Source organism: Antrostomus carolinensis, unplaced genomic scaffold, assembly GCF_000700745.2.
Source record: "Antrostomus carolinensis isolate BGI_N321 unplaced genomic scaffold, ASM70074v2 scaffold3266, whole genome shotgun sequence".
NCBI classification, from domain to species: domain Eukaryota; kingdom Metazoa; phylum Chordata; class Aves; order Caprimulgiformes; family Caprimulgidae; genus Antrostomus; species Antrostomus carolinensis.
Window position 1 is genome coordinate 33,992 of NW_010319596.1, and position 13,266 is coordinate 47,257.

Sequence of the window (13,266 nt, forward strand, 5' to 3'; positions counted from 1 at the left end):
GAATAATTTTCACAAAAATAAAACTCTTAATACAGCAAAATTTTAACTTCAAAGTAATTTTTTAAAAAATTTCAACAACATCTCCTTCATGGAGAAAACAGCTGTAGGCAGGTAATATCCAGAAAAATATTCATTTACGTTCAAACACAAAAGAAAGTTCAGTTCTTAAGAGCTACAATTTTCCACACTTATACAATTTAAAGAAAAAAAAAAAATCAAAGGCAAGTCACATTACTTGCACGGATTACCACGTAATGGCCTCCACAGTGAAATCTGTCTGTACTATGCATTCCTTTTTCTGACACTATCAGGAAAACTGATTTGTCATGTTAACAAATTTATATGCTAAGTAACAAGTGGCAGCCAGAAAAGACATTTTGAGAAAAAGATACATTTCCTTACTCAGATGCTCTAATGTTTCAACAACTCCACAAATCAGAGCTGCCCATTTAAATGCTTAGTTAGGAAATTTTTCATTACCTTAAAAGACAAAGTCCCAGTTATTTGTAAGCACTTAAATCACTCATCCATTAAAATCTTGTATGACACTGAACATTACTTCCAGGCCTCAAATAACAATTGCTCCATGGGCGACCAAGATCGAAAGGCCAAACACTAAAATCTCTAGGACCATTGCAAAGAAACTGGTATCTGGCCTATACTCACTAGATTTCATGGCATTCGGGGTGTTGGAAGGTGCATTCCCCCAGCCTGTTGTCGATGCTCCTGTATCATCTACTTCACCCCACCCGGGACTGGTTTCATTTGGCTCACCCCAGGCAGACGTACCATTATCTGGAGCAGGTGGAGTGCTTTTGCTCCAGACTGCACAAAGGAGAAAGAGTTTTCATTACAGACCATTTAGACAATGAACTACTTACTGCAGTGCAGCACCATATAATTAATCTACTGCTTCAATTCTGTCTGTTGAGGACTTCAGATTCTCAATAGTGTGAGTGCAACAGAACTGACAACTGTTCACATCAAACTTAAAGCAGGCACTGACCTCCAGGGATGAAAAGGAAGAGAATGCTATGATGAGTAATATTCTGGTCCCAGGTTAAACAGGAACCCCACATCTAGTGCTGTCCTCATATCTGGTGAACTTTTTTGACTAATTAAAAGCACCAGACTAACTCAGGCTTTTCATATACTGAAGAAAGAGTAAGGATGTATCTGAAGTACATATTAAAACGAAATAGTGTTCTTTAAAGCAAGTTTGAGTCAGATAAGAGAATACATAACAATAACATCCTAATGTATTTCCAGGCTATATAACTTTTTCTTGTCCTTATATCAAAGAATAAAATACTTTAAGTATTCTTTATCACACAGCAGAGCCAAATTGAACTAAAAAAATAATTTCAGAGTGAGTCTGTGATTTCAAGTGTTAACTCAGTGTTTCACAGCAAGTTTTTGCCTAAAAATAAGGAAAGAATTTCTCCCTGTTTCTCTAATAATTCAATATAAAAATAGTGACTTAGTCTGGAGACAAGGAGGCTCAGGGGAGACCTTATCACTCCCTACAACTACCTGAAAGGAGGTTGTAGCAAGATGGGTGTTGGTCTCTTCTCCCAAGTAACAAGCAATAGGACAAGAAGAAATGGCCTCAAGTTGCACCAGCGGAAATTAGGAAACATTTCTTCACCAAAAGGGTTGTCAAGCATTGGAACAGGCTGCCCAGGGAAGTGGTGGAGTCTCCATCCCTGGTGGTATTTAAAAAGATGTGTAGATATTGCACCTAGGGACATGGGTTAGTGGTGGACTTGGTAGTGTTAAGTTTACAGTTGAACTCAACGATCATAAAGGTTTTTTTCCAACTTAAAATGATTCTATGATTCTGTAATTCAACCTGTTCTTCAGAGCTCAGATTCAATATGCAGATTTGTCAGTTAGCAAATGTTTTCTTTTACTGGCAAGATGAGCAGTATTCAGATCAGTTACTGAGGCACAACAAGCAGAGGACTAACTGATTCAAATTTTAAAGACACTGTAAATAAAGAACCAAATATTCAAATAAGAAATTGGTTTTCTTTATGGAATAAAACTACTAGAAATCGGAGGCTACATGAGTATCTCTTATGCTTTAAGGTTACATTCACATATAGGAGCTTGCTGAAGAAAGCAACAAGACTATTACCTGATGCTTGTGATTTGCTAGTCATTGGAGTAGGCAGGCTCTGCTCTCGTGGGGCCTGTCCTCCTTGTGAGTTCTTGTCCCACAGGTTCACATTCTTGTAGTTATAACTGCTAGGATCTCCCCATGCTGAAGTGCCATCATCAATATCCATTTTTCGACTGATTGACTGTGGAGAAGGTTCTTCCCAGCCACTAGGCTCATCCTCTTTGGGGGCAGCTGGCTGTGGTCCACTGTTCCAGTTTGGATTTGGAGGTCGCCCATTACTTGGAGTTTGGGGCGGTGGACCCCAGGAACCAGAAGCCTCCTGCTGTTGCTGCTGGTGCTGCTTGTTCCAGGAGCTGGACTGTCGACCCGTCTCATTCCATGTTGAAGTTCTTTTACAATCATCCCATCCACCCTTTGAAGCAGCGCTTGTATTTGCACCATTACCCCAAGTTCCAATCTCATTTTGCCCACCTTCACCCCAGCCAGACACTGGCTTGTTTCCTGCGCTTTCCCAGTTGCTGTTTTTTGTTTGGTCAACTTCCTCTCCCCAGCCGTTCTTTCCAGAAGACCATCCTTGATTAGGCTGCCGCCCACCCCACCCCTGATCCTTACTAGAGTTGTCATTCCAAGAGGAAGATGATTTTTCTTCCGGTCTTCCTCCTCCCCAGTTAGAAGAATTTGGGTTCTTATAGTCATTCCATCCTCCAGTATTTTTGGGGTCCTTCCACTCAGTTGGGGTTGAGAGCTCACCCCATCCAGACTTGATTTGATTGCTTTGGCTGGGTACATCACCCCAGCCCCCTGAGTTCTTTGTCTGTGTGGCAGAGCTCTCCCACCCCTCAGTTCCTTTATCAGACTTCCCCTCGGGCCGTGGCATCTCTTCAATATCCCACACGGTATCTTGTTTAATTTGAGTTTGGCCCCAGCCAGTGTTTGAAAGCACGCGGGGGTCCAAATCAGTCCTGCTCAGCAAAGTCTGCAAGACTGCCTGGCAATCAGGATGCGTAGGCCTATATGATCGGCGTCCAGAATTGTGACTGTCACTACTTCCTGCTTTGTGGTTGCTTCCAGTGCTTTGACCTCCAACCTCACTCCCCGCAGAGCTGGAAGATCTTCCCCAACAGGGAGCCTGGGAATTGCCTTGGTTTTCAGGAAGAGGGTGGCCTTTTTGATTGTCCCATGCTCCAGTGCTAGAATTTGGTTGGTTTGGACCACTCCATTCTCCAATCTTCAGTTCATCAGACCCAGACAGCTGTTTCCATTCTCCCTGAGAGACCCCAGATGTTAATTTGTTCCCTTCACCCCATTTGCTTTCATTTGCATGCTGAGGGCCAAAGTTCCAAGACCCACCACCCGTAGACCGGTTATTGTTATCCCAAGAATCACTTCTTGACCCATTAGGTTTCTGAACAGAAGCTCCTTTCCAGGAGTCCTCTCTATCCTTTCCATTGTTCCCATGGTTTCCAGAATTGCTCTGTCCAGAGACTGTGTCAGTTCCAGAAGACCCCCTAGTTGTACCCCAAGATCCAACACTCCCAGTCTTTCTTTCTCCAGTGCTTTGTGAAGGGGTGTCAGTGCTCCTGGAAGAGTTCCCCAAGCCCATTTCAAAGGGCATTCCCTTATTCTCCATAGGGTTTGGTGAACTTAAGTTCAAGGAGTTAGTGTTTCCATTTTTTGGTCCATCAGTGTTATGAATTTGAGCCTGTTCTCTGCCAGAGACAAAGTTAACACCCGCATTTTCCATCTTTGACTGCTGTTCCCTAGAGGTCTGACCTACTGTGCTAATCTGTGCATTGGAGCTACCACTATCAGATTCCAAAGTTCCTTTCCTAGAATTGCCCTCTTGAACCAGTGCCGGCCAAGCAGATGGGTTGCTATTTGGGTTAAAGTTGCTGAAGCCAGAACCGGAACCGATTCTATCTTGTCCACTCAAGTTCCTCCAATTACCTAGTCCATTGTTACTCTCGGCAGCAGGGTTGGAAGATTGAACAGATTTAGCCTTGGGATCAGATTTCCAGGCCCCAAGATTACATTCGTTTCCAGCGCTTCCAGACTGGCACTGGCTTCCTTTTCCTTTGTTACTAGTGGTGCTTCCTGGCAGAGCATTCTTCTCCAAGCCAGGGTTCGAGGCACTGTTGTTATCGGTGGTGTTTTCGGAAGAAGACTCAGCATCTTTGCTGGCAATACAAGGCCACTCTTCCATGTCAGACCCGTCTACAATCACCTTGTCCCAGACGTGAGTTGGGTTGGCGTTGGTGCCGCTGCTGGAGGAGGCTCCAGGACCCCAAGTGGAATTTGCATAATTTGAAGCAGCAGCACCTCCAATTGCTGAATCTAAAAAACAAAAACAAAAAACCAAAACCCACCACCCACCATGGTCATTAATAATTAATATTATTTACAAACACTGAACATCACATTTTTGACCCCACTGATTACTGTTTTCATTAAGAACCCTTCCCTCAAATGTGTAACAAAGTTGCTTTGGAAGAACATCAGGCTGGCAAATATAATTGAAAATACTGATAAAACCTTCAACAAACTCCCCACGACATTTTATGGAGATGTGAATTTACTTTTGCTAACAGTACAGCAGTTAAGTTCAACATAATCATTATAACCCAGTTAATGAACCTGCATGGTTATTACTGATACTGATGGTAGTAGCAGAGTCACCTCTGTTTTTCCTTCTGAACCTAGAGAGAACTAGAAAAAGTTTACGCTCTCAAAGACTGTGGTTAAAAAACCCCATCACATTAATCTGTCCTGGTTTTCAAAGGCAAACTCAAGACACAGTGATATAATTATATTCTTCCTTTGACTTTCAAGCATTTATTATTTCTTTTTAAAACACCCTTATTGTTAGAACTGAGGTGGCCCTTGACTTCTCAGATCACGTAAGTTTTTCTTTAGAAGGCAGATGTCTTGAGTGGAATTTTGTTTGTTCTACTATCATAACCTCAGAAGGAAATATTATAGTTACTGCCATTCCCCAAGGATCTAAAAAACTGAAGAGCAGTCATAATTAACCCATGTTCATAAACCAATTAATTTCAAAATAAATTTATCTTCTGGAATTCAAAGTGAACAGACAAGCAAAAACAAGACAGTCACCACTTTTATAAAAAGTTTTATCATAGAATAGTATAGGTTGGAAGGGACCTTAAAGATCATCTAGTTCCAACCCCCCTGCCATAAGCAGGGACACCTTCCACTAGACCAGGTTGCTCAAAGCCTCATCCAGCCTGGCCTTAAACACATCCAGGGAGGGGGCATCCACAACTTCTCTGGGCAACCTGTTCCAGTGTCTCACCACCCTCACAGGAAAGAATTTCTTCCTAATATCTAATCTAAACCTCCCCTCTTTCAGCTTAAAGCCATTTCCCCTTGTAAAAGGGGAAACTAACTAACTAACTAACTAACTAAACTAACTAACTGCCCTTGTAAAAAGTCCCTCTTTAGACTTCCTGTTGGCCCCCTTCAGGTACTTACCTAAGGAGAAAAACAAGATTACTACTAAAAAAGGTCAAGAGCAAAAGGACCATCTTTCCATTTCATCCAGGTGAGAAGTGACAGATATCTGCCATTGGCAGATCTGATATCTACGTATCTGTTTTACCAGATCATATAAAAATGTTACAAGATATGAAATTTATGTCATCAAAGAAACCTAAAAAGCTATTAAGAACTACTCAATGACAACCACAGAACTCTGCTTATCCATGTATTGTGTTTACCTTGCCACAGTCTTAAGAGCATTGCGGCATCCCATTCAAACCACCCAAAATGTATTTTTAAGAAATTAACCTTCTTTCTTGTTCCATCTATTAGTAAAAATTGCATCCATCGCCGCTAACAGCAAAAGAAAATTCTATATGCTCAAATAGTAAAAGTAAGCTCTCCAAAAGCAATCTGAGGGGTTTCATTATATAGTCATATGCTAATACACAATTTTAGTGATTCATTTTCTGCCATGCACACACATAGGTTAAGTATTACGTGCCTGTTGCAGTCCCACTGTCACTCTGCAGCAGTGCTCCTGTCACTGGTTGTGCGTTGTTTGGGTTTGCTCCTGGTGCTGTTGGGGGAGGAGGCCCTGCTCCACCCCCAAGGAGCATACAGGATGGCGGAGGGGGCTGCCCACGTTTCAGTAACACTTTGTGGTCCTGCTGGCAACGGAATCGCGGTGGCACCTCCCGAGGCATGTAGCGGGCGGCGCTTGGCGGTTGTCCGTTCGGCACTGCCACCCTTTTGGCATTGTTGCCACCATTGACTGGTGGCGATGGAGAGTTGCCAATTGGGCTGGCAGCCACTGGTTGGCTTAAACTTGGTTTCGTCACTTCGGGCACTGAAAAACAGGAAGAATGAAAATCAGAAATTTTTCCATTTAAAACTGCGTTAGCTACAAGAACTCACTGTGACTCTTCCCTTTTATAATTTCATTCTCTGAAATACTGTGTAACTTCAACCTTACTGAAGAACAATTTAATTAAAGCAGCGATAAGCAATAGCAGCAAACTTCTTGCTTCCATGTGCAACTCTATACCCCAGGATGAAACTCTGCCCTCAGCAAGTATTTTGCTCTAAGCCTCAGATTTCTTGGAAATGTAAAGTTGGCAAAGAATACCATCCTGGGCAATGAGTAATTTTAAAGTATGAGCAGTCAGATATAACTGGTTTCCCCCCTACACCCTGCTCTGTTCCCTGATCTTCAACTGGTTTTTGCATTGTCATGCATCACCCTTACGGGAGATCTGAAATAATTTATCAAGATTTATCCGCTTACCAGGCTACATGGCCACTGCAAAAACAAAGAGAAGGGGTGTGTGGGGGGAAGCCTACTCTTGGATTCAGAGTTAACAAATCTTGAGTTCTCGGTACTGCTCTTAAATAAGGCAGTCATTGTTGACTCTTGCCCAAAAGGCAGTCCTACATACAGCATTTGTATTGGGCTAGCCTAAAGCTTCCCAGCTGGTCACCAGGTGCCCCTATAAGCAAGGACAAGCTGCTTCTGAGGGCCATTATGCACTGGAGAAGAGGAAAACCATAAACAAATCCTTGAGGAACTAGCACCATCACAAAATTTGCTTAAAAGGCTCCAGACTTCTGCCCCTTACTCACATTCTCCATGATCTGTTTTGAAACAAAGAAATTCCCAGCCAAGCACCTAGAAGGTGTAATTGCTAAGACATGTGACTCAAGGGCAAAAAAAATATTAATACATCTACTCCAGGCTTTGTTGAAAATTAATACCAAAAAAGGATGTCCAGAGACCCCTCGCCAGTAAAGTGAACATAATCGGTAAAAGTTTTCATCTCACAAATGTGAGAATCAAAACAAGTGAATGCATTATTCCACACATTTTATTTGATAAGGGTTTTCCGATTTCTCTATATAGGCTTCATTGCACAAAACCCCCCCAAAATGGTATTGTTAACTGTAAAATCGAGTTACTATCTTATTTATCTTCTGTCAATGGCAACTTCCCCATACAACTTTGAAAAAACTGACACACAAATCAAGATTGAATATATTTTACATCAGTTAAATAAGCTCAATGCTTGATCATCAGTCTTGCCTTATCTGTTGGACTCTTAGGTGCCTGAACTTAGGTTTCCATAAACAAGTCATTTTCACTCACTTTGGTACCTCACTAAAAGCAGTACTTTCCTCATCTTTCATTCCATTAGCACAGGTGGTTTCAGGTTTTGGTTACTTGCCTAATACCTTTGCAAAACTGAAAGGCTAAATATTTCAGCTAATCTATTTCATCCATAATCCTCATTCCCTCTCCAAATATTCTGATGCTGACAACACGGATAGTTTTAAGCTCTCAATTTTAATCACCTCAGCTTTTACTTCTTCCGAATACACATCTTCAGCATTTCATCTTGACTCCTAATTCCCCCTCCTTTTCCAACAGTTTTGATTAAGATCCAAGTCCTGGCTCAAGTCAATAGAAAATACTCTTTAGGATCAAAGATTCTTACCTTTGGTTTTTTGATCTGTGACCTGCAAATTAAGAGCAAGAATGTAAAAACAGTTTTAAGAACCTCAAAGCAAACACTGAATAGGCTGCGCTAAACCACAACCTCAATTTATTAGCAACAAGATCAGTATTTGTTGCGTGAAAATAATTAGCTGATGAACTACAACTCTAAACAGTATTTCTAGTCATATATATGAAGTTTCCAAAAACACTACAGTTCCTAGAATACCTCTTCCTGATGCAAAAGTCCCTGTCAGAAACAGTAATTACTTCACTCATGATGATTTTTAGTATTCACGCCCCTCCTCACCCCAAACAGGGACTTCCAAAGCACAAATAAACACGTGCTATAGCACCACAGCTCTTGGAGATTTTGAAGGTGAACTATTAAAGTGTAACAAAAACTTCCTTCTGCAAGAGTATCCTTACAGCGCACTGTTGGGGCTAGCAACAGAATTTCCACAGGTGAGAGCAGCGGTCTGTCTCTCTGCCATCTTCCCATTTCACCTTTCCCATGACATCTCCTCTAAGGAGAGGAAATCCTAAACCTTACTGGATTCGTTGCCACAACTACAAAAAGGACCAGTAATACCTACAAAGCACCAGCCTTCAGCATCTCTTGAACACAATAAGAAGTTGATTACTGAAGTGAGTCATCATGCTGGCCAACGTACTCAACATGTGGTTTTGCTGTACTTCTACATTCTTTCAGCATAGCAGATTTCAAGCTACAGTAGAGACAAACATACTACTGGTATATTCTCGGGAATCATGTGTATTGTGGCATGTTTTGAACCTGTCGATCATGAGTTCCACTACACAATAATGGAAAAACCCTAAAGATCATCATGTGTCAGGTTCTATGACACCTATTCTTAAAAGAAATTGCTGAACTAGTCCATAATTCTGGAAAGCACACAGTGACAGTATAGAATAATGAAAGCACAAGTAAAAAACAGTTTATTGTTTAAACCAACCAAGCCAGAACTCCTTTGTATGGTAAAGAATAAAAAGACTAACTGCACTGAATTGCTTTGGCATCATTTACTTTGCAAAGATGAAAATTGCAATATGCAAAGTGGAACGTTCACTGTAATACAAAATCTTAAGCATTGCAACTTCACAGAATTATGTAATCCAAAAGTCTCCAAGACACCAAAAATGTACCTGTACCAAAACTGTCTGTACCAAGCCAGACATCAATTTTCCCTTCACTTATGAGAATTCCCATATGTGTCAAATTACATCCTCTTCTTTAACACAGTTAAAAATTATTTTAAGCATGTAAGGGATTCTGATGCTCCACTACTAAAGGAAAAGAGGAAAAAGTATTATTCATTAATCCAATCTGGTAATGCTGATAGGTTTACTATGGTCAACAGTAAACCTGTTCATTAAATCAGTAACTTGTGTACTTAGAAGAACCCCATTTTACCAAATCTTTAAAGAATTCTACATGCTAACCATAGTTTGCTTCAGGAAAAAAAAAATACTGCTGCCTATTAATGCATCTCTTTCTTAGTATCATATTTTCTCAGATTTTGTATTCTAGACCTGAAAAAAAAATAAAATCACTAAACCAGATAATTTTGACTATCTCAGATTTACAGTTGTCAGTTCTCTGCAGGCAACTTATAAGCATCAGCAGGGCAGGAGCAGCTATAGAGAACAGGAAGGTGGAGTCAAACTCAGCCTTCTGACAAGCTACCAAACAGCCCCTGGGACACCAACCACAGGAATTTAGTCTGTGAATTTGCTTGCATAACCCTCTGTTGAAGTAATTTTTTAGAATTACTTTTTAAGTTTCAGAAGATCCAGAGAGAAACAATTGTTTTATGTTATACAAACTCTGTCTGAAAAAGGTACCCCCAAATCATTAAAGCCTATTTGGTGAACACCAACACAGTCGCTAAGAATGAACACACACATTTATCTTCTGTCCACTCAGTTGCCTGCTTTGCTGTTCCTAGATATCTCCAAGTATTACTGTTAAGTTTGGTCTCTGTAAGATTAACTTATTTAGTGTTTATCCTTCCCAAGATTTTGAAAAAATATCATAACATTGAATAATACTGAATAAATTAATAGGTGAAGGACCACACAGGAAAGCTGGCAAATCTCCTTTGTATTCAAAGCACTGATTCCTCAGTAAACACTCAAGCACTTATCAAGATGATCGGTACAAGCTTTTTGTAAGTTTCTCTTGTATCACTGAGTATCAGGATTATATGCAAACCACTAAAGTCTGCTCCTCCTGGTTCCTACACATATTTTTTGTACTTGAACATTAAACAGCAGCAACACTGAGGCAAAAAGACACTGAAGAAAACTTACTCTGTAGCTACTGATCTTTTACAGTATTACTGGAGATGTATCAACACAATGGCTGGATAAAGACAAAAGAAATACAGCAGTTTATCTGCACCTAATTTAAACCAGTAGATTCAAATGGGTGAAAAAAGTAGATTTAAAAAGACCCCAGATAAGACAAAATTTAACTGAAATCGATGCTAGCTCTTCTCAGCAGAAACCTACAGAATCTAACAGAGGAACATCTATCTTTCACAGATCTGTTGTTACTGCAGCAACTGAGAAACAGAGACTACTGAAAGAAAGTAAAGTTTCCTACTCTCAATTTCACATAATCATTGAGGTTGGAAGGGATAGCCCTGGAGATCTAGTCCACAGAGTGCCTGTTCCCCGTGCACCTCCAGGAGTCTCCCCAGTGCAAAGTAGAGTCATCAAAACCAGATTGCACAGGGCCACATCCAACTCAGTTTTAAACATCTCCCAAGATGGAGACACTACAACCTCCTTGGGAAAACTATTCCAGTGGTTGCCCAATCACACACATGCACTTAAAAGTCTTTTCATAATTAAGTGGAATATTCTCTATTCCAATTCAGGCATAATGCCTTGTACCTTGTCACTGAGCACCACTGAAGAGCCTGCCTCCATCTTCTTTACTCCCTCCCACAAGGTATTTATATACATTGATTGAGAAGATCTCCCTGCGTCTTCTCTTCTCCAGCCTGAATACCCTAGCTTTTTCAGCCTCTTTGTTTGTCAGATACTCCAGTCCCTTAACCATCTCGTGGGCCTTTTGCTGGAGCCTCTCCAGGATGGTTACATCTGCCTTGTACTGGGAAGCCCAGAACTAGACAGAAAGGATTTTACCAATAAAAAGCACGGATAAAGCTGCAAGAGACACAACTTCATACGTTGTTGGTGCTTTAAGAGCCGAAGCTGCAGGCGGCTTCAGCCTTGAACAATTAATTCCTGACCTTGAGTGAAAAATAAAACAAAGTGGAAAAACAAGCAAGAATGTGTATGAGACAAGATAAGGGATGACTTGTGTTCTGTAATTAGTAACCAGTCAGAAGTAAAAGAATGGCTCGTGAACAGGTGGAATTATCCAACCATGTCAATTGTTTAGGTGTGTGTTCGCTGCGAGGTGATAAGGGGTAACGAATCAAAAGTGAAAGAATGCTGCGTGCTTGGGGCGTGCTGAAGGAAAAAAGGATCGATAAGCAGTGCAAAGCTTCAATAAAGTGCTGATGCCTGAAGACATCTCGGTGTTGGTCATTTCATCTGCCACAATACGTCAAGTTAACTCCTAGAACAATCTACTAGCAAAATACAGAGCTTCTAATACACCAAATATTCAAACCCATTTTGTGAGCAAAAATTATTTTCTGTGACTTATCAATTCTCCACAGCTCAGATTCAAAGCGATGCACTTCAGTAAAAGTGTTATTACCTACAGAAAATGTAAAACTGAAGTGATTCTTAGCAAAAAATAAAGGGAACCTTCACCAGTAAACATTTCGTATAAACATCCTAAGAACTTACTCTAGAAAATATTTAGTCAATTTTACTGCAAGACTTGCAGAAGTCTGGCAGCATTTCCATCCCAAACACCTCAAAACAGTAGGAGCTGCATAGCTTAAGAGAGCCCATATTCAGTAACTTAAGTTTAATACTTTAAATTGAAAAACTTCTTTTATTTCACATGACACAGTAAGGAAATGTCTAAAATAAACACTTACATTCCAGAAAAATTATTAAAAAAAAATAGTCTTTAATGAAGCACCACTAAACAATCAAGTTTTTAAGCTCAAATACAGTTTAACATCTTACTACTCCCAATACTATTTATGTTCCAGCTGGATAAAATAATTAAAATATCAAAACCTACCTTCTGAGCAGATTCCTTCTTTTTCTTATCCTCTTTCTTCCTTTTCTTGTCTTCCATTAACTGTTCTTCCCTTTCTTGCTCCTTCTCTCTGCCAAAACATGAAAAACAATGGTATGAACACAATCAAGTTCTGTAAGAAAAGCCACACATACTATATCCCTCTTCCCCCCAAGAAAGGCAGTCAAGATACTAGATTCCTCTTATCATACTTCATTTACGTTTGAGGGTTTTAGTCTATTGAGATAAGAGCAGCACCTTCTAGCTCAGTGTGGCCACAATCGCACCACTTGCTGCAAAAAAGAAAATGCCTTTATTTGGATCAAGCCTCTTACGGCAGTACCCTATATAAATTAACTACATGATACAAGAAAATGTCTTCAAGACATTTGGCCAAACTACCCTTTTAATTGGGTTGTGCTTTTCTTTAATGAACAGTCTCAGGAATCTCTTCATATGGTGAAAAAAGGGAAGTTTTAATTTAATATAAGATGGTTTAGTCTGATACAACATTTATCTTCACAAGGCGAAGAGATTATTCTATTGCCTGTAGCTATGTCACTTGTAAGAGACTAGAAGTGTCATATCAAATCAAAACCATTATTTATTATACAAATCACTAATTTAATTTCTAGCCTATTGTACTCACCCACAGAATTTTTGTGATGAAACTTGTAATAGAAATTACTTTCCAGGGAACCTATTTTTTCCACAAGAACACGCTTTCAAAAAAGGAAGAAAAATACATGCAGCTGCTATTGTTGTCAAGCTATCATCTTGTTGCTATGTTTCGTATCAAACAAGAAAGTACCAGAAAATGGTTAATTTACTGCATACACTATTGGCTGAGCTGTTTCTACGATGAATCACATTTTCATTAACCAGTTCTCTTCACCTTCTTGAAAGTAAATTTAAGACCAAGTTTTCAGCTCACTTGGAGTAATTTATTTTTATAGG

The 13,266-nt window shown here is 40.0% G+C and overlaps 1 protein-coding gene across 1 annotated transcript in view; it reads right to left on the reverse strand.

Annotated features, from left to right (window-relative positions):
* The window catches only part of TNRC6B (trinucleotide repeat containing adaptor 6B), a 46,381-nt gene extending 33,985 nt beyond the window's left edge, over nt 1-12,396 (reverse strand). Inside the window, exons 1-5 of the mRNA XM_029085263.1 lie at nt 12,313-12,396; nt 8,116-8,137; nt 6,129-6,473; nt 2,141-4,459; nt 667-825 (exon numbers count right to left, since the gene is read on the reverse strand). Coding sequence (XP_028941096.1) covers nt 667-825; nt 2,141-4,459; nt 6,129-6,473; nt 8,116-8,137; nt 12,313-12,369 — 2,902 coding nt within the window. The 5' untranslated portion in view covers nt 12,370-12,396. The remainder of the gene's footprint in view (nt 1-666; nt 826-2,140; nt 4,460-6,128; nt 6,474-8,115; nt 8,138-12,312) is intronic.
* Between the last annotated feature and the right edge of the window lie 870 nt (nt 12,397-13,266).